This window comes from Vitis vinifera, chromosome 4 (assembly GCF_030704535.1).
Source record: "Vitis vinifera cultivar Pinot Noir 40024 chromosome 4, ASM3070453v1".
Lineage (NCBI taxonomy): Eukaryota > Viridiplantae > Streptophyta > Magnoliopsida > Vitales > Vitaceae > Vitis > Vitis vinifera.
This window is the reverse complement of record NC_081808.1, coordinates 19,352,251-19,374,390: the sequence shown is the minus strand read 5'-3', so window position 1 is coordinate 19,374,390 and position 22,140 is coordinate 19,352,251. Positions and strand designations below refer to the sequence as shown.

Genomic DNA, 22,140 nt, shown 5'->3' with positions numbered 1-22,140 from the left:
ACGTGAAAACCAAACGGATTTACAAAAAAAATTAAAATTTACGATAAACTGAAAAACTCATAAATCTTACCTGAACAATGACTTCCAAACTTTGAATTTGAGCCAAGGATGCCAGGGAAGGATGAAACTCTAAATAGACGAAACCCTAAAGGGAAGAAAGGTAACTGGGAAGGAAGAAAGGTAATTGGGAAAATGAAATTGGGAAAATGAATAAATCTAATCGGGAAAGGGGGAAAAGGTAAAGGAAAGTTAAAGTCGTAGTTGGTGACTACGACTTTGACTGTTTTTAAAAATAATCAAAGCCGTAGTCACCAACTACGGTTTTAAACTTAAAGTTAAAACCGTGGTTGGTGATTACGGTTTTGATTGTTTTTAAAAAATAAAACCGTAGTTACCAACTACGGTTTTATGACGCGGCAATCTACGTGGCGTAGACACATTAGATTGGGCATTATTTTAGAAATGGGGGTACTTTATGGATTTTTTTTTTTAAAAGTAGTCTTTTGGGTCAAAGCTCAAATAAAAGTGTAGACCCCCATTTTGGGGCTCGTTTTTCTCATATTCATGTAGCTCATTTTTGCCAGGTGTCACGATTCTGGGTGGCCACGTGTCGACTCATGGATGACTGCTAGGGAATCACAATAGTGCTTTTGAGAGGCAATGGGAGGTCGACATGTGTCAAGAATATTATGAGAAAAGTTGCAGGCCGTTGTAAGAAAGGGGCGTATTATGTTGGCAGAGGGAGGTGATTTTGTTGCTGGGTTGACATAGATATTTTGGGGAAGAGGATTGAGCTTGGAGAGCAAGCTGCTAGAGGGAGGCGTTTTTGGTGGTTGCTTTACAGAGACATTTTTTTTTCAGGAGGAAGAGGTAGCTTGGAGAGAAAGTTGGGATTACGAGAGAAATGGTGAGACTACCAGAGAAATTATAGAGGGAGCAAAGCAAGCTGGAGGAAGAGTTACAGGGGGATATTTTCATTTTCTTGGGGAGGAAGCTAGATATTCAGAGTTACAGAGAGGGAGTGAGGGATGATATTTTCTAGAGGGTAACAGAAAAAGACTGAGAGGGGAGCGTTTGCTATGAGAAGGTGAGAAATGTGTTGGTTGTTGGAGATTTTTGTTACAGAGGAGCCAAATATTCTGGAGAAGAAGGAGTTGAACCATTTTCACCTGAGGAGCTCAGGTATGAACACTACGGACACTTTCGCTTTGGATTTCTCGATGTTCTTTCCTTGTCATTGTTGATCTTAAGTGTTGATTGTTGGGTTTGTTGTACTTAAGCTCGCATTACATTTTCTCTGTTTTGTCCCCTCTCATACTCTTTATTCTTCCTTGTAAATGGCTGGATTCTTTTTTGAGTTTGATGTTTGATAGTTATATTGTAGACTTTCAGTTTGTCTCACCGATTTTGAGCCCATTCATTACTCATGAAATGGGGCTTTGTCTAATAACCCCTGGAGTTTTTCATTTTTACTCTGTTATTAGCCATTCCCTCCTTCGTACTCCTCTGCCCCTGTGTAGCTAGTTGTGAAATGCCTTGGTTCGTATATCATCATTTGAGAGAATTTGGGTGTTCATGACCTGGTGGATGATTATCACTTGAACTTACTGGACTTGGGTGGAAGCAACGTTCTGACTATTGTTCTTGGAGGTATTGTATATCTATGGGAAGTTTCAGATGGTTCTATTTTAGACTTGTTACGCTTGAATGAGGAATTTACCCCAGAGAAAAGAGATCTTTATACATGGCACTATTGTAGCTGTTGAAGTACCAATCAATCCTCCTGGTGATGAATTGCATCAAGTGAAAACCTTGCATGAACCCATTGGCGTTATTGGACAGGCTGCAGAGTAGGCACCATTGTTTACTTAACATGTATCAAAGTCATTGCATGAGGTCGAGCTCCCTCCAGATGTTCCAAATGTGGTTTCTATTTATGGTCTAACTACTGGTACAACGTTTGCCAACCATATGGATGTGGGCAAGCTTGCTTTCACAGGGTCAATTGGCACTGGGACAGTATTGCTGTGATGGGTCACCATTGAAAATATAATTGTATAGTGTTTGCTGCCCGGCTGAACTTTGTGCACAGTTGTAGCATGAGGCAATTCGGAATCCTTATTTTGATGTGTAGATATGCAGCCAACCTCTAGCATCGCGAGCAAACACCCAATTTCCATATCCAGATGTCAACCCATGGCGCTGAATCTAAGCTTTCACCTTTTCCACATACCCACTGCTTACTCTTTCACACCCATTTTCATACCCATACATACCACCCATTCTTCCCATACCCATCATACCCACTATGCCCTATCTCTCTACACCACGTGCCCTTCATACCTATTTTCCAATACCCTTTAAACCCATTATCTCACCTTTGCATGGCCACACAAATATTCGCAAACGTTTCAATCATTCAATTCCGTCTCTCGTATTTCACCAAACCCATCACCAAGCCCACTTCCTCACACCCATCTCCATACCCACCTTTCATGCCCCCATGCACATACCCATTTTCCAAATACTCATCAAACTCCTAACCCCATAAACCTACTTCTCTCTTCACCTTTTCCATTTATTCCACCACTAAACACACCCCTCTCATTACCCTTCATTACTCGAGATGCCACCTCAACCTTCCTACTCTTCAAGCTCATCGCCCATCAGTCCTCACGCATGGGATTTTGTTAGTGTGGCTGCAGGTTGGGATGAGCGAGTCAAGTCATTCCGTAATAAAAATGTTCGTTTCTCTCGGATATAGTTGGGCCAAAAGGTACCTAACTAGAAATGGTTCATGAGGTGTTTGGCTGCATGCGGATTCTGTCAGTTTGTTTTATGTCATTAGTGCGCTGGAAATTCATCTGGTAGAAATACATAAACTGTTATGAGAGCTTGCATCAATCCTGTTGATATCCATGCTGAGGAAACTCTTATTATTAGCGAATATGTTGATCGTGTTCACAATGTTCATAATGAGTCCATAGCTAACAGGGATTTGACATCAAATGAAATACAAAAAATGCACCAACAGCTAGAATACTTGCAGGCATAACTTTGCACTCGTGTGGAAAGAATTTCATATGATGAAATGTAGCTTCTTAAGAAAAGGATTTCTTGGATTGAGATTACCAATAAGAACCGAGGAGTCAATTTTAAGACTTTGGAGCAATTGTTTGAGATTGCAGAGGAAATGAAAGAAATTTTTACATATAAAATACCTGTTAGCGTGCTTGAAGTCTGCAATGAACAAATCAGAGACCTGTTTGCCACTTTACCAACCTCAAAGAAGTTAAAGATAAAACAAACAATTGAAGGGGTCCATCATGTACCAGGGATTGTGGAAGCCAAAGTTGAGAATATTCAGGAGGTTTGGGATGTTCTGTAGATTGGAAGCAATGGAAGGGCTGTAGGTTCAAACAACTTGCTTTAGCTCAACAGAATAACTGTTCTGAATGGGAATTCTGGCTAATTTGGCAACATAGCATCCCTTGCAATCTCAGTTGCCACCTCGGAGCATTGGGATATTGTACTTACACGTGACGGAGGGTCACAGATCTTATGTATGTAACAAAGAAGGATATGAAAACTACGGTTACAGACTTGGAAAAGCATTTGGAGCATATCTCAGGTGCTCTTTCTACAACAAAAAGGCAGTTGACACAGCGAATTGAGAATTTGGATGGAAAACTGGATGGGCAGAAGGAGACCTCGAATTTAATTAAGAATGAGGTTACCGAAGCTCGTGGTGATATTTCTCAAACCGGCTTTGATTTGGATTCACTACAGAGGATGGTCTTTGGATCGGGTAGGAAGAAAGGTTAACACACTACAAGGGTTTCAAGGAGGGGCATAAAAGGATTCTTGTGGCCACGGATTTGGTTGGTAGGGGAATTGACATTGAGTGTGTCAATATTGTTATCAACTATGGCATGCCAGATTCTGCAGACACTTATCCACATGGGGTTGGTAGAGTTGAAAGATTTGGCACCAAATGACTAGCAATTGTATTTGTTTCATCAGCTTCTGAATATGATGTTCTTAATCAGGTCCAGAAGAGATTTGAGGTGGACATTAAGGAGCTCCTCGAATAGATATTGATTCCTCTACATACATGCCATCGCAATGGAAGCTAGGTGGTCTCAAAGTGCTCAACTATCATCGGACCAATGCACATTCACTCAAGGAAGAAGTAATTCCAATCCCAGACCAATCTGCTATTGCCAAGGACAACGTCAGCATATTGATTGATGGTGTGTTCTATGTGAATATTGTGGATCCTACATTGGCCTCACAATTCAACAGTTGCTTGGAATGAGTGTTGAGCATGTTGTGTTGGGGTCTGCTTCCCCTACTCAATCTTTCAATCCTCTCAAACCATCATTTTACCCTGGGCCCACTTCTATGTGCTTCCAATTTACATGGTTTGCATGGCCATTTTTGGTCACTTCTCACTCTCCTGTTTTTTTTCATCTTTGATATTGAAAAATAATTTTGCCAAACCCCATATTGTAAATAATTTTTCAAATTTTGATTTTCTTCGAATAATCCCAACTCTCCTATCTTTCGTCCTTAGAATTTTTAGGATCACCCAAGAGTCCCATTTTTAATAAAACTTTGCTGCCATTTTTCTTTATAGCATGCAATTTTCATAACATCCATGATTTTTTAAAAATGTTTTAAAATAAGCAAGAATTAGATTTCGTAATTCCAAGTGATGGAATTTATGGAATTGATTTCATGCAAAAATAAATTGGGCTTTGGTGGGGGCCCTACATCATAGAAGTTTAAAGCAAAAAATGAGATTGAGTGAAGTTGAATTGTGATATTTGATGATTTCTCACTCTCTTTGGTGGCATGTGTAGCATATTTCATGATCCTTATTATGCACTAACCCCATTTCTTAATAGCGCATTGTTGATTGCTGCCAAGGTACACACTTGCTCTCACTCTGGCCATTCTTTATGTGTGTTTTGATTCTCACATGTGCATGATAGTTTTGTGTATTAATTGATTTCCCTATCAATTGTCATGATTGTTTCATTTCATTAGTAGAGACCCGTTTTTAGGGACTTAGAGGGGTGCTACGGTCTTTACCGTACCTTCCCGATAAGTAACCTGATCCCCGAGCCCATTCAGACCACATTTTCCAAATAAGAAGTCACACTTAGGGTTTTCTTTCTTATTTTGTTTATCCTTTAAAAACAAAACAAAAATAAGTGGTGACTCCAAGTCATTTTATTAATAAACAAATTATTTTTTCAAATAAAAAGTGGGTTTGCCATCGAGTGGAAGCGCATGAGCCGAAATGCGGGGTCCACAAAAAGACAATTATTTTATTTAATAATTTTTTTTCTCAATATTTTAATGATAGTTAAATTAAATTTGAAAGAAACTCACATTTTCAAATATTTTTTTAAATGTAATTTTCGAGATTCCGATTTTCAAATAAATTTTTAAAACTCTAATTTTCAAAAGTCCAATTTATCAAATAATTTTAATTCTGCTCCAATTTTCAAATTTTTTTTTTAATTCTATCACTTTTCATCCTTCATTAGGGTTTTAAGTTATTAAAAATCCCGTTTTTTTTATAATAAACTTGCCACATTTCCTTTCAAGTAGACACTTTCACAAATTTTCTTTGATTTTAAAATAATTTTCCATTTTTCTTGATTTTTAATAAGCATGAAGACAATTTTCATAATTCCAAAACAATGAAATTTGTGGGATTAATTCATGCAAGATAAATTGGGCTTTGGTGGGGGCCCTACATATGATCTCTTCTGATTGTCAACTGCTATGTTTAATGAATATTGTTTGATCTTTGTCTTACTCTTTGATATGTATGTAGTAATTTTATACTCGAGTTAACCTTATTTCCATGATAGCACACTATTACTTGCTGCCAAAGTACGCTCTCACTCCCACTTTGCTTATTCTCATACATGATTCATTTTATTATTTGATCATTTCATTGGTATCTATTGATTTCCTAGTTAATTGACATGTTTCCTTCACCTTATTTAATAGAGACTCGTTTTTAGGGACTTACAGAGGTGCTATGGTCTTTTAACTGTACCTTCCCAATAAATAATTTGACCCCCGAACCCGACTCGGTTTTTCACAGTCTGTCTTTTTCAAATAAGGATTCACATAGAGTTTTCTTTCTTATTTTGTTTTCCCTTAAAAAAAAAAATTTAAAATAAGTGGTGACTCTAAGTATTTTTTCTAAAAATCATTTTTTCACAAAATAAATAAAAAACGAGTTTGTCATCAAGTGGGAATACATCGAGCAAAAATGCGGGGTCCACATATAGAATTAATTTTGTTGACTTTTTGTGTAAACTCTATTGGACTGAAATTTCAACGAATATTTTTCCATTCTTTTCCTTTCTTTCACTTTCCTTGTTAACTTAAAACAATGGAGGTGTTTGACCCTTTTTTTTTTTTTTTGTCCTGTCCTTTTCTTTTCATTTCTTATTTTTGGTGACTTTCCTTTTAACTTAAAGTATGTGCCAGAGTATTACCACTTAAAAGTAATTTTAGTAAAAGTATTTCTCATAAATTTTTTTTTTGGTAGAACCACAAGTGTTTTTTCAAAAAATATTATAAAATGATTTTTTAATACTATAAATAATTTTTCAAAAATTTAAAAATATTTTTTAAATTTTGTCAAATACCTAATATTTTTTTAGAAATACTTTTAAACTAAAAACGCTTTCTTAAATAGACTCTTAAAATATAAGATGTATTTGACAAAATTTTAATTTGATTAATAATAGTTAAGAGTGTATTTGATAGTGTTTATAGTTAAAATATTTATCGAAAAGTGTTTTTAGGAGAATACATATTAAATGTTTTTTTTTCCAATGCTACAAGTGATGTTTTAGATTTTTAGAAGTATTTCATAAAATCTATCAAATACTTAGAGTGCGTTTAGTGCTGATTTAAAAAAAAAAATTTAAGTGTTAGAAAGACCAAAAACACCTTTTAAAATCACAACCAAACACACTCTTAATTTATTTATTTTTTTTCAAAAATATATATTAGGTTAAAAGTGTTTCATATGATACTTTCAAATGGACTGAGTAATGAAATGAGCCTTTTTTTTTTTTTTTTTACTTATTTATATTTATATTTTCTCATAACATTTTCATATAATGTAACTATATAAAAATCACCTTTTTTTTAGTACCTTTTAGAAACTAACTATAATTTTTTTAAAAATACTTTCGTTTTTTTATCCCTTTAGCTTTTCTATACGCACTCAAAATTGGACAAAAATTTTAGAGTTTACTTGATAATATTTGAAAAAATAGTTTTCAATGATTTTAAACAACAATGAAAACTTAAATAAGAAAATAAAAATTTCCATTTATTTTTATGTCATTATTTAATATATATATATATACTAAATTTTATTCTTTATATTTTCAAACATTTAAAAATACTTCAAAAAATCTATTTTTATAACCAATTATAATAAAACAGGCAAAAATAATTTACCAAACATCCTTTTCAAATTAGAAACTTATGACCCTTTGGTAATTGTTTTTAAAAATAGTTCTAAAAAATAACATTTAAAAATTATTATTTAATATTTTATAAAATAAAAATTCGTTTGAGAACTTAAAATATTTTTAAATATGCTTTAAAAATAATTATTTTATATATAACTTTATTTTTAATTATTATACATATTTGTATAATTATTTTTTTAAAACTACTTTCAATAAATAAATGAAAACAATGAAAATAAGTAAAAAGTGTTTTATGAAAAGAAATAGTTTTCTATTATTGAAAATAGGAAATGGTTTTTTAATTGTTAAATATATTTTATAATTTTTTATTTTAAAAAATAAAAAACTATTTTTAAAAACAACTATCATAGACCCTATATTTTCCTCTCAAAACTAAATAAGTATTTTTTAAAACACTATGGACTTAAATTATTATCATGCGCTAAATGGTTCGCGAAAGGTGTAAAGAATCCACAATAAGAAAACCAAAATCCAATGAGTAGGTCGTGAGTCGCAGAATTTTAAATTTAAATGACCAAATTGCCGCTAGAAAATCAGAAAATGACAAGAATACCCTTGCGCGCAGACAAGTTGTCAAATCCTCCTTCCCCTCGCCTGGTCGCATAAAACGAATGGACGGAGCTCGCTCCTTCCGGCCTCCAATTCGCTAAACTTCGCCCTGGGTGCACAGGTCTGAAGCTCAGACCCCGGTAGCACCGTAGTTCCGTACAACCACCCCCTCGCTCGTTATTATCTCCTGCAAGATATCCGAAGCCGACAAGCTTCCTTCCACAGATACGTGCATTTGGAGCTTATAGTAAGTCACTGGTCTGGTTTCTAGGGTTTTGTAGTTTCCTTCGAAGTGATCGTTTCAATTTTGTTTTTGGATTCTGAAGTTTGGTTATTGATTTTATTTGAATTTTGATTTTGCACTATCTTTGTGGGGTTTTGTTTCTCTACTTCATTATTTATTTATTTTTCATTTTCTTTCCCTTTGATTACGAGGTGACTGAGATTATCGTTTGTTTAGGCTCCGTTTGGATTATGGGAAATATCGGAAGAGGATAAAAGAAAACTAGTGGCAGAATAGTTTAAACTGCTCCGTTTGCTTCTAGGGAAAATGATATTCTTTAATTACCATTGGAGGTGACAGTGAGGCTACATTTTAACTTTGGGGTCTCCAATTCCTGCTCCTTTCCCCTTTTTCTTTTTTGAGATTTTGTGATTATCTAGGTGAAAGTATTTATATTCTTATTTACTTCAAAATTTCTTTCTTGATCAGGTTTCAGAGTTTTCTGTACTTCAGTGTTGAGAGGTGAATAGGGAATCGTTGATAGTTAACTTGCCAATAGATGTATTGCAAGTTATGAGACATAATTTTCGGCAAAGTTCTCGGAATCAGGTTTTCTTCAAAAGAATATTGGACTCAAGTGTGTATTGTTTACTGGTATAATGCCATCTGGTGTTTTCCCAAATCTGAACATCGCTTTCTCATCTGGCATCCGGAGAGCGATAACTGCACAAAGAGGTGGGCTCCACAGTTCAATTGAATTGCAGCTTGGGTGGAGTAAATTGTTGACTGGAAATACCGGCTTGTGCCTTTCCTCTCCATTTTCAACTACAGTGCTTTCCTCAAGACCAGATTGTTACTTTGTTAATCAGAAAAGAGGCCTGGCAGTTGGGGTACCTGTTTCCCGATCCCTTTCTCTGCACTCAATGCCAAGTCCATCTTCTCAGCTTTTTGAATATCAAATTAATAGCTTGATATCTGACATCGGTCGATTTTCAAAAAGCAATCTGTATCTTAAAAAATCTATGGCTGCTTCTGGTTCCAAGGCTGTCTCAGGAGATATTTACATTGATGAAATAACTGCAACTGGGAATCTCTCAAACTTTGCAAAACCTACTGGTGTGTTTTTCAATGATAGAAGTCTTAGCAGTTGTCGAAAAGCTAGCATGAGTTTAAGAAATCAAGAACCACCCAACCGTAGTCTGGTTTGTGGGTATCTAATATTTGATGTAACGCGGAGGAATTGCATCTCTAATCCACTTGATGGACCATGGTTTAAAAACTTCCATACATGGTCTTCTTCATGTTACTCTGCTGGAGCTGCTCCAGATGTATCTTTTGGTGGATCTTCGAGTGATGAACAGCTTTCAAAGTCTGCAGCGTCATCTGACCAGTATGTACTCTCTTCTTGTGCTTCTTCTATGTTTTTGCCTTTATTAAGTTGCACCTAAAAGTGTATCTTGATTTGTAAAAGTTCGATTGCATTGTCATGCACTCTATCACTGTTGATTAAGTCTGATTTGTTGAAGCAGCGTCGAAGTTTCTCGTGTATAAGTATTTGCTTGCTATTTCATTCTAGCTTACATTTCTTGCATAATATGTTTTGGCTATTTATCCTAGGGATATAAGTGAAGAACTGATAGCCTGCAGTATAGATCCAACCCAACTAGAACCAACTAAGTTGGTTTGCTTTCAACAACTGTGAGTGCAGTTCTATTTGGGATTTGTGGAAACTGATTGGTCACTTCAGTTTTCAGTTTTTTTCTCCTAACTGAAAACAGAGTTTTACTTCTTCGCATATAATATTTAATTGGATTTAAGGAAATATAATGAGGGGTTATTGATTTCCCCATATTCATCTCATCAGGAATTAATATCAAGAATGAGTGGTTTGTAGGAAGGGTTTGGCTGATTCTTAACAAACCTTGAACGATTGGAGATTTGTGAATGTGATAAACTGAAATGTTTTGGGAGAATGGGTATGAATTAGAAAACCTTGGTAGTCTTTGATATTTGGAGATCAGCAGGTGCAATTGAGTTGCATGGTTGGAAATGCCAGGGCCACGTTGCAATCTTCAATATTGCAAGTGCATGGGTGTTCAGCACTGATGAACCATTTGTTTTTTTACGAGCATCAAGCCAATCTATCTGAATAAAACCACATCGGCCTCAACAAGCTTGATTTGGTTTGTTCTTGTGTCATTAAGAGCTTGGTTTAGCTTGATTGAAGCATACACTGACCATTTCAGTTCAGCCAAAATTTCTTGCAAAAACCAACCAAACCGAAGGTTTTTACACCTTTAATCTATTCACTTATTATCATTTGTTGTCATCCAACTAGGTGTTTCCGATTTATCTCTTCACCGACTAGGTATGTCCTCTGCAGTTCTTCCTTTCTTTCTCAGAGATGAACATCAAAGAGTTTTCCTTCATCTTTGAAAAGTAAATGGGTCAGGATAAACATTTGTTTCAAAAATGGATGGGAAAATGAAATTCTATATCAGTGGAGACGCAGACAAGATCCATCCACAAATCCTGAAAGAATAGGACATGGACATGGCGTATATGAATGGCATAGCTCAGTGGTAGAGCATTTGACTGCAGATTAAGAGGTCACCGGTTCGATCCTGGTTGTGCCCTATTTTCTTTACAATTTTTATTCGTAATAAATATACTTATTTTAAGAAAGAAAATCTGTGCTTTTGGTAGTCAAGTGTAATGCTGATGATAGAATAATAGTTGTAATGTTTTGGAAATTTTATAAATGTAGGAAATGTCACAACTTTCCTTTTTTAAAAGGTATAAGGTGTTGAGAGAGTGTAATAGAAGACTGAAAAACTTTTTCCTTTGTAACTTGTTTTCCTGGTCCAAGATGTACATAGTTGAAGCCCCTATGTCCCTTTGTCATTTTATTGATTGGTTGGGTTCTCACTGAGGGAGGAAGTAGTTTTTTGTACCCCTTTCCTTTTTTGGCCACCGTTGTATACATCATGTGTACTTTGATGTGCTTTTAATATATCTCTTGTTTAACTATAAAAAAAAGGGGTGGGGGGGTGGTGGTAATGTTGAATAAACTTAATAGAAGAATTTTGGAACTTTTATAAATGAAGTAAATGTTATAACTATTAGGAAAAAAGGTACAAGGTGTTTTGTGTGTGTGTGCGTGTTGGAAAAAATGAAGGAAATGTTGTAATCTCTGTGTTGGTTTTCAAACCTTTATAAATGAAGTGTTATAATTATTGGTGAAAAAAAAATATACAGTGTCGTTTGTGCGTATTCAGATAAAAGTCTACTTTTCTGTTTTTGACATGCTTGGCCCACTAAAGTGTGTCTATTCAGCAATTGTTTGACACTGCCACTGAGCCACGGCTGTCCTGTAGCCTCAGCTGTGATTCATAGACCCAATTAATTGTAGAAAATAGCCAAATAAATTAATTATTTGAGAAGGCGACCCTTGATTTTTTCTTTCTTATATAGTATTGATGGAGGCTTTTAGCTGGATGGCAGCTAGAGATGATGATGGTGGGGTAGTTTATTTCTAGGTAACATTTATTACTACACAGAAGTTCATCTGAGCAGAAATGATCCAATTGAATTATCGTACATGTATTTTGCATCAAGGCAATATGGGGATTTAGATAGAAAATATGGCTAAAAATGAATTAATGCCAGTGGGTGGAGTGGCGGAGGTAGAAGGCCAGGAGGGTGCAGGATAGGCTCCCTTTCTTATTTTAATGGAAGCAGATGGCATTTTGACAGGATTCCTGAAATGTTATGTTTTCTCTGCATTATTTAATCCCTAATTTGGCTGTTGGATGTAACGCATTCCATTGTTGGTGAACCATGTAAATGGTTTGTTTGTAGTTTTGTGGTTTGCTCACTTTAGCTGGATTACCAGAATCAAGAAACTAATTCATTTAGATACAGGACAACCTGCATCTGGATCTAAGGTTCCAGTATTTCATCAGTATGGTTATCTGTATGACATAATCAGTTTGGATACAGGACAACCAGCATCAGGATCTAAGGTTTCATTCTTTTGCCAGTATGGGTATCTATATGAGACAATTAAACAATGGAAGGAACTTTACCCAAATGAAGGAATTTTAGAATAGAAAATGGAAAATAGAATCCTAATTTGCTGTTTTAATTTTTGTGTTCCACCTCCGACCAGGTTTTGGAGTTGAAACGTGAGTTTTATGCATTTTTGGAGAGATCCTAAGAATTCATGATATTATGTCCCATAAATTTTCTTGAGTCAATTTGGGCAAGCAAAAGGTTTGATAACACTTGAAGGAGCTTTCCTCGTAGATAGGTGTTATCTTTCTCATTGATTTTATTTATTAATTTGCCTTGGTGTTGACTGCAGAGCTATTCTAGGTCACAGAACCTTGAAGCTAATTTCAGGATCATGTTACCTGCCACACCCTGATAAGGAAGAAACAGGTGGAGAAGATGCTCATTTTATTTGCATAGATGAACAAGCTATTGGTGTGGCAGATGGTGTTGGTGGCTGGGCAGATGTTGGTGTTGATGCAGGAGAATATGCCCGAGAACTTATGTCTAATTCAGTAACTGCAATTCAGGAAGAGCCAAAGGGTTCGATTGACCCATCTAGGGTGTTAGAGAAGGCCCACTCAAGCACAAAAGCGAAAGGATCTTCAACAGCTTGCATTGTAGCCCTCACAGACCAGGTTTGTTACTTTCCCTTTTTAGAGGCTCCCCGTACTCATCTCTGGTCTTAGTATTACAATTCTCAGAATGACTTATGCACTTTTGATTATTTTAAACAAAAAAGGAAGAAATTGCCTTCGATCTTTATCTGTAGTAACCTGGAAATCTGATTGCTCTTTGCTATGCAGAACTTCCTTTGATTTCATTTTTTTCTGTCCTCCATCACAAATATTGTCTTGATTTTTTCAACTTAAACAACTGCGTGAATTCCATCAGATTATGATTCCTATGGAGTAGTGCACAGGTTCAATGCAACAAAATTGGATATTTAGGCCCTGTTTGGTAATTGTATTTTAGAACATTTTTTTGTTTTCCGGAACAAAAAAACAGAAAACACATTTGATAATCAAAAAATGAAAAACAAATTTTTACTCTTAAAAACAGAAAATATGGTATTTTCGGATAACATCTTTTAGTTATTTTTAGTTGTTTTCACTTGTTTTTTGAGGGTTGTTTTAAAGAATAATTATATAAATATAGAGAATGATTAAAAATAAAGCACTATATATAAAATTTATTTTTAAAACATAGTTAAAAACATAAAAAACAAGTTAAGGACATTTTAGGTTCCTAAACAGATTTTTGTTCTACAAAACAACAAAGAATAGTTTTAAAAAACTGTTCTTAAAACCTGTTTTTCAAAATTGTTTTTGAAAACACTTTCCAAACATAGTCTTAGTCTATTTCCCTCTCCAAATAAATGTACACTTTTACAAAGCAGTTATCACATTCTTCAAGATGTCATAAAATCTGTTACATCTACTTGCATTGTAGCTAAGGTCCTTAATTTCCATGTAATATTTTCACAATGCAAACTGCTCTCTGCTTTCTGTGAAGTAGGATAATATAAAAGTAGTTATCACATTCTTCATGATGTCATAAAATCTGTTACATCCACTTGCACTGTAGCTAAGGTTCTTAATTTCCATGTAATATTTTCACAATGCAAACTGCTCTCTGCTTTCTGTGAAGTAGGATAATATAAAAGTAGTTATCACATTCTTCATGATGTCATAAAATCTGTTACATCCACTTGCACTGTAGCTAAGGTTCTTAATTTCCATGTAATATTTTCACAATGCAAACTGCTCTCTGCTTTCTGTGAAGTAGGATAATATAAAAGTAGTTATCACATTCTTCATGATGTCATAAAATCTGTTACATCCACTTGCACTGTAGCTAAGGTTCTTAATTTCCATGTAATATTTTCACAATGCAAATTGCTCTCTGCTTTCTGTGAAGTAGGATAATATAAAAGTAGTTATCACATTCTTCATGATGTCATTAAATCTGTTACATCCACTTGCACTGTAGCTAAGGTTCTTAATTTCCATGTAATATTTTCACAATGCAAACTGCCCTCTGCTTTCTGTGAAGTAGGATAATATAAACATGAAATAGTTGCTGAATTGTATATATAGTGATTAAACTAATCAAGCCATCTAACAACATGAACTGGACCTGTACAGAGAATTTGACTTTGGTTCAAGGTGCTTAGACCTAATAGAACAAAATTTTGATGGAATAAATGATGGAGGTTTTTTATTAAAAGCTTATGATGCAGCTGATGTTCCAAGTTCCACTTGTACAATCCCAATTTATCAGTTTGGCATTTTCTTTAGTCCACTTTTGTATTTCTGGTTCTTTGGACTGCCAACTTATCTTGCATCTTTGTTAAATGAAGTGACTAGTTACTAGGCCTAATGAATTGTTGAGTTTACATCTTTATGCACTTTGGATAATTTACTTTATTCAACAGTAAAAACAAAGGAATACTTGTTGCTTTACCTGAGTGGATTATTCATTGACTCCTTTCAGCAGGGACTCCAAGCCATTAATCTAGGGGACAGTGGATTTATAGTGGTTCGAGATGGATGCACAATTTTTCAATCCCCTGTGCAGCAGCATGGGTTCAATTTCACATATCAACTGGAGAGCGGCAGGGCTGGTGATCTACCCAGTTCTGGTCAGGTCAGTTGATGCACTGCTACTCTCTCATTTCTCTTGATCATTGCTCTTGTGGGTGAACTCAAACTTTGAATTTGACGTGGTTTGCATTCATGATGTTGTCATAAAAGTGATAAATGGATTTGGATGTATATCAGTTCTAGAAACCATATTTGGTGTGCCCACACTAAAACACTTTCCTTGCCTCTTGCTTTTTCCACCATGTTGCAGGCTGAAATAGCCTCTGACCTTTCCTTGCCCCCTATCAAGCAAAAGGAAGTAGCATGGTTAACTCATTGTCATTTGAACTTCAATTATGCTGGTTAGCAATCTTTTCATTTTGTCTGACTTCATTCTGTTGAAGTGCAATCATAAATTAGTACCTGCCATGTCAAGTCCTCAACATAATGAGGATCAGGACCCACAGGATGGTTTCCATTTTGTAGGGTAGCAGATCTGTACCAGAAAGCAACTTGGTTTAATGGTTTTAGATTCTAATTGAAGTCTTCTACAATGAAGAGGCCTTTGAAAATGTAGCAGGGTTTAACACTTCCAACCAAGCTGATTTCTTGTAAACTTGAGAGTGCTATCATCTTAAATAGTTTTGGGAATTTTATCTTTCAGAGAATTAGAGTCAAATTAATTTGCTCATGTTGCATTGGCTATGAAATGGGGTTCTGGCTGTGTTTCTTCTTTCAGTTTGTTCCTTTAAATAGAATTAAGTCAACCAGTGCAGACTGTGAATAATAAATACTTGCTAATGCAGCATAAAGTGGATCTGTCCCCACTGGATGGATCCTATTTTGTAGAATGGGTACCAGAAAATGGCTCGATTAGATAGTTTCAGCCATATGATTCTATTTGGAATTTTTTTAGCAGTTACGAACTTCCTAAAATGATAAATTATAAAAATTAGACACTTATGCAATTCCAAGTAGGCTAATTTCTCGTGCACTTAATATCAAGTTATAATCTTGAATAGTTTCAGGAATTTCATCTTTTCTTCTGGAGAATTAGATGTAGTTCTTCCTATATTACCCATTGTTAGATAGTGTATAGTTATTTCAGTTATTTACTTTTCCTTTTCTTTCCTTATTGTATTGTGGGTCCCACTAACATGTATATATATAGCCAAGTCCAATGTGTATTATTAACAGTTTTTCAATAACAAAAATTAGGGATTCTCCATTTTCTCTCTTTTCACATGGTATCCGAGCATAGGGAGAAAAAAAACCTAATTATTTCCGGTTTATCCGTGAATCAATTATAGGAAACCTTTCAGTGACCGTGTTTCATTTCGATCACCTTTCCCATCTCCTAAAGCTTTCCGATCAACCGTATCGCCGTCAGAAAACCCTCATCGCCGGCGACTTTTCTAACGACTTTTTCGGCGAATACCTTTTCTAACACCGACCATACCATCAAGTGCGCAAGGAGGAGATCTTCAAGTTTTGTCAAAGCACCGGAGGGAGATTCTCATCCATGCGCCGACCACGCGTATTTCTTCTCCGGCGACCTGAACCTCACGCGCCGGCACGTGGAGCACTTTCCGGCCACACGCTTCCACCTCCAGCCTCGCCTGACGCCGTCTAGCCACTCTCCTTTTATGCTTATGCCATCCGAACCCTGCAAGTGCATTTTTTGGGGTTTTTTTTGTCTCCGTCGGCCCTCTAAACAGCCTTTCCGGCGACCTCCAGTGACTTCTTCTCCACCCCGAGCCCTGTACGTGTCTTAGGAAGTGTTCTTCTACCCTTCCAGTAGTGTCATATTTGTTTTTCTTTACTATTTGGTCTCTCGCAGCCACGGATCCTCGGTTTTTCTTCTTTCAGTCGCGATCTGAAGCCGTATTAGGGTTCTCTTCGATCCAAACAAATTTCGTTCTCCAGATAAGTAGATATGGCTACTAAAAGTTCCATTTTTTCCTCTGTCATATCTGGATCTCCTATGATTACTTCGGAGAAATTGGTTGGCAGTGAAAATTATTTGTCCTGGTCTGCCTCTGTGGAGCTTTGGTTTATGGGTCAAGGTTATCAGGATCACCTTGTTACGCAGGAGGCGGATATCCCTAAGGTTGACAGAGGACAATAGAGGAAGATAGATGCATAGTTATGTAGTGTGTTGTGACAATCAGTTGATCCTAAGATTCTGCTTCATCTTTGGGCCTACAAAACATGCTTTAAATTTTGGAATCAGGCGAAAGGGCTATACACGAATGATATTCAACGTCTTTATAAGGTGACTTCTTCTATTGTCAATGTCAGACAACAAGACATGGATTTATCTACTTATATTGGCCAGATTGCCTCTCTTAAGGAAGAATTCTTGACCGTGATGCTTCTTACTATTGATGTTGGGGATCAACGAACACAGATTGACAAGTTCTTCATGGTTCTTACGCTTATTGGCCTCCGTCCAAATCTTGAGACCGTTCGCGATCAGATTCTTGGCAGATCCTCCGTTCCATTCTTGGATGATGTGTTTGCTCGCCTCCTCCGTATCTCCTCCACTCAGACTTTGCCATCTGATAACACTTCAGATTCTTCTGTATTAGTTTCTCAAACTAACTCTCAAGGAGGACGAAGTGGTAACCGAGGTAGAGGCCAACGTCCTCATTGTACCTATTGCAATAAGCTTGGCCACACTTGTGATCGGTGTTATCAGTTAGATGGGCGGCCTCCCCACACTGCCTACGTGGCCCAGTCATCTGATCCTCAGCCGCCTTAGCTCCTAGTTCGTCCACATCTTAGGGTATTTCCCTCACTGACAGTGAGTATGATGACTATCTCCGCTATCAGGCCACCAAGTCAGCTTTTGTTGCTTCTGTTTCCCAGACTGGTAATGCTTCTGCTTATCTTACCCACACATCTTCTCTTGGACCTTGGATTCAAGATTTTGGCGCTTCTGATCTCATATCTAGTAATAAGGATCTTTTCTCTTCTATTACTACTACCTCTGCCTTACCTACTGTTACTTTAGCTAATGGTTCCCAAACTATGGCTAAAGGTTTTGGTTTAGCTCATCCTCTCCCTTCCCTACCTCTCCATTATGTCCTTTATGCCCCTGAGTGTCCTTTTAATCTTATTTCTATCACCAAAACAACTCGCACTCTTAACTGTTCTATCATTTTTTCTGATAAATTTGTGACCTTGCAAGACCGGAGTACAGGGAAGACGATTGACATAGGACGTGAGTCTCAAGGCCTCTATCACCTCACCTCGCTTTCAACTCCTGTAGTTTGCATTTCCACTGATGCTCCCCTCCTCATTCACAGTCGTCTGGGCTACCCTAGTCTATCCAAGTTCCAAAAAATGGTTCCTCATTTTTCATCTTTGTCGTCGCTTGCATGTGAGTCCTGTCAGCTTGGGAAACATACTCATGTCTCGTTCCCAAAGCGTTTGAATAATTGGGCAAAGTCTCCTTTTGAACTTGTCCACACTGATGTTTGGGGTCCTTATCGGACCACGTCTACTTTAGGATTTCAGTATTTTGTCACTTTCATTGATGACTATTCTCGATGTACTTGGTTATTTTAAATAAAAAATCGAGCTGAGTTATTCTCTATTTTCCAGAAATTTTATACTGAAATCCAAACTCAGTTCAATATTTCTATTCGTGTGTTACGTAGTGACAATGCCAGGGAATAATTTTCTGCACCATTTACTCCATTTATGTCCCAATATAGGATCCTTCATCAGTCTTCTTGTGTTCATACTCCTCAACAAAATGGGGTAGTTGAACGTAAGAATCAACATCTTATTGAAACAGCTCGTACTCTCCTTCTCCATAGTAATGTTCCTTTTCGTTTTGGGGGGATGCTGTTCTTACAGCATGTTATTTGATTAATCGTATGCCCTCATCGTATTACACGATCAGATTCCTCATTCCCTTCTTTTCCCTGACCAACCACTTTATTTCCTTCCTCATGTTTTTTGTTGTACTTGCTTTGTTCATATTCTCACTCCTGGACAGGACAAACTTTATGCCAAAGCCACAAAATGCATCTTCTTGGGATATTCCAGACTTCAAAAGAGTTATCGTTGTTATTCCTCTGAGACTCATCGCTACTTTCTCTCCGCTGATGTCACTTTCTTTGAGGACTCATCATTCTTCTCCACCTCCGAGTCTCTTCCTATTTCTAAAGTCTTACCCCTTCCCATTATCTCTCCACCTGATGCAGTGCCTTCTTACCCACTTCAGGTTTATCATCGCCGTCATCATGTCGTTGTTCCTCCTTCTTTGGCCGAGGTACCTACTAACTCACTTCCTATCCCTTCGGCTTCTTCTGTCTCGGCTCTGCCTCCTTCTGCTGACTTATCCATTGCTCTTCGGAAAGGTAATCGATCTACTTGTAATCCTCATCCCATTTACAATTTTTTGAGTTACCATCGATTATCTTCACCCTATTCTGCATTTGTTTCTACTATATCTTCTGTTTTTCTTCCCAAGAATGCCCCCAAGGCTCTTTCCCATCCAAGCTGGCGACAGGCAATGGTAGATGAAATGACTACTTTACACTCCAATGACACTTGAGATCTTGTTGTTTTACCCTCTAGTAAATCTACAGTTGGTTGTCGTTGGGTCTACACAGTTAAGGTTGGCCCTGATGGTCAAGTTGATCGCCTTAACGCCCGCTTAGTTGCTAAAGGCTATACTCAGGTTTATGGTTCTGATTATGGTGACACTTTCTCTCCTGTTGTCAAGATAGCTTTTGTTTGTCTATTGCTCTCCATGGCTGCTATGCATTCTTGGCCTCTTTATCAGTTAGATATTAAAAATGTTTTCCTTCATGGGGATCTTGCTAAGGAAGTTTATATGGAGCAACCACCTAGTTTTGTTGCTCAGGGGGAGTCTGGTTTAGTGTGTAGGTTACGCCGTTCTCTATATGGCTTGAAACAATCTCCTCGAGCATGGTTTAGCCGTTTTAGTTCTGTTGTTCAGGAGTTTGGCATGTTTCGCAGTATAGTAGACTATTCCGTTTTCTATCATCATAACTCTTCGGGGCAGTGTATTTATCTGGTAGTTTATGTGGACGACATCGTCATTACATGCAATGATCAGAATGGTATTCAGAAACTAAAGCAACACCTTTTCACCCATTTTCAGACTAAAGACTTGGGGAAACTCAAGTATTTCTTAGGGATTGAGATAGTTCAATCCAGTTCCGGTGTGGTTCTTTCCCAAAGGAAGTATGCTTTAGACATCTTGGAAAAAACCGGTATGTTAGACTGTAAACCGGTAGACACTCCTATGGATCAAAATGTCAAACTTATACCAGGACATGGGGAGCCTTTAGGAGATCCTGGGAGTTATCGACGACTTGTAGGTAAACTGAACTACCTCACCATTACTCGTCCAGACATTTCTTTTCCTGTAAGTGTTGTTAGTCAATTCCTACAGTCACCATGTGATAGCCATTGGAATGCTGTAATCCACATTCTTCGATATATCAAAAGCACACTAGGCCAAGGTGTGTTATACAAGAACAGAGGTCATACCCAGGTTGTTGGTTACACAGATGCAAATTAGGCTGGCTCACCTACAGATAGACGTTCCACTTCTGGGTATTGTGTTTTTATTGGAGGTAACCTAATATCCTGGAAGAGTAAGAAACAAGATGTAATGGTCAGATCTAGTGTTGAAGCCAAGTATCGAGCTATGACTCTGGCAACATGTGAACTCATATGGCTGAAACATCTTCTTCTGGAGTTGAGATTTGGAAAGGATGAATAGATGAAGCTCATCTGTGACAACCAAGCCGCTTTGCATATTGCATCCAATCCAGTATTCCATGAAAGGACCAAACACATTGAAGTTGACTGTCACTTCATTAGATAGAAGATCGCATCAGGATGTGTGACGACTAGTTTTGTCAATTCAAATGATCAACTAGCAAATATTTTTACTAAATCTCTCAGAGGTCCTAGAATTAAATACATTTGTAATAAGCTTGGTGCATATAACATATATGCTCGAGCTTGAGGGGGAGTGTTAAATAGTGTACAGTTATTTCAATTATTTATTTTTCTTTTTCTTTCCTTATTGTATTGTGGGTCCCACTAACATGTATATATATACCCAAGTCCAATGTGTATTATTAACAGTTTTTCAATAACAAAAATTAGGGATTCTCCATTTTCTCTCTTTTCACACCCATAAATGGCTTGTTATGAAAAAGTGTAGTTGGTTAGTGCCCGTTTCTCTTAGCATTCATTTTTTTTTTCCTCTTCGTATCATTTTAGTTTGTGTTTGGTACATGAGAATGGGAATGAGGGTAAGAATAGGAGTAGAGGTAAATCGTAACACCTTATAGAAGAGATGAATCAAAATCGCTAAAGAGTGGGTTTTCATTTCCATGATATTGATTTTTTATTCCTATTTCTATTTCTAGCAAGTAGTCTAAACACGGTTATGAATAGGAAATTAATGAATTTCTCATTTCTTTTCCCTATTGCCGCATACCAATGCGACTTAGTTTCTTTGAACTGAAGTCTAATAACATTCACTCCACACAACAATAAGATAGAAATGTTTCCCTGAATGAATAAGCAGATGGAAACTTGTAAGAAAGGGAGTTTATTAGTGTCCCAGACTGAGCATACTTTTGGGATCAATGTGGCCAGGTATTCACAATTCCGGTTGCGCCAGGAGATGTCATTGTTGCTGGCACAGATGGATTGTTTGACAACTTGTATAACAGTGAAGTTACTGCTGTTGTTGTTCATGCGGTGAGAGCTGGATTGGGACCCCAAGTAACAGCTCAGAAGATAGCAGCTTTGGCACGACAGCGAGCACAGGACAGGATGCGGCAGACACCATTCTCTACTGCTGCTCAAGATGCCGGGTTCCGTTATTATGGGGGCAAGCTTGATGACATAACTGTAGTTGTGTCTTTTATAACTAGCACATCCAATGGATGAGTTTCATCTCTCCTTTCTTTCACTGGATCCGTGCTGGTGCATCTTTTGCTTAAAAATGCTACATATTGTAGTTGGTAGAGCTTCACAAGCTTGACTGGGCCATGAGACCTCGTAAAGGTACTTGTTTTGAAGACGATGCCTAGTTTTTCCCCATATCCTCTAAACTCTTGACCTTTTAATGTTGTTGAGGTTCATTTTAATTCATTTGGTTCTCAGCTGCGTTTTTTTGGAA

The 22,140-nt window shown here is 36.9% G+C and overlaps 1 protein-coding gene across 6 annotated transcripts; it reads left to right on the top strand.

The window, feature by feature from the left end:
• The first annotated feature begins 8,033 nt into the window (after nucleotides 1-8,033).
• LOC100261557 (probable protein phosphatase 2C 55) lies at nucleotides 8,034-22,140 on the top strand. Of its 6 annotated transcripts, none has more exons than XM_059736398.1 (6): nucleotides 8,034-8,337; nucleotides 8,551-8,696; nucleotides 8,803-9,703; nucleotides 12,680-13,004; nucleotides 14,866-15,015; nucleotides 21,612-22,140. In XM_059736398.1, the coding sequence occupies exons 3-6, from the start codon at nucleotides 8,973-8,975 to the stop codon at nucleotides 21,906-21,908; spliced, it is 1,503 nt and encodes a 500-aa protein (XP_059592381.1). In that variant the 5' UTR covers nucleotides 8,034-8,337; nucleotides 8,551-8,696; nucleotides 8,803-8,972; the 3' UTR covers nucleotides 21,909-22,140. The 6 variants fall into 6 exon arrangements, with proteins under 6 accessions (XP_059592381.1, XP_010649173.1, XP_059592382.1 ...); XM_059736399.1 differs by having other exon boundaries at nucleotides 8,119-8,337; nucleotides 8,551-8,666; XM_010650874.3 differs by having other exon boundaries at nucleotides 8,121-8,337; nucleotides 8,551-8,666; nucleotides 14,863-15,015.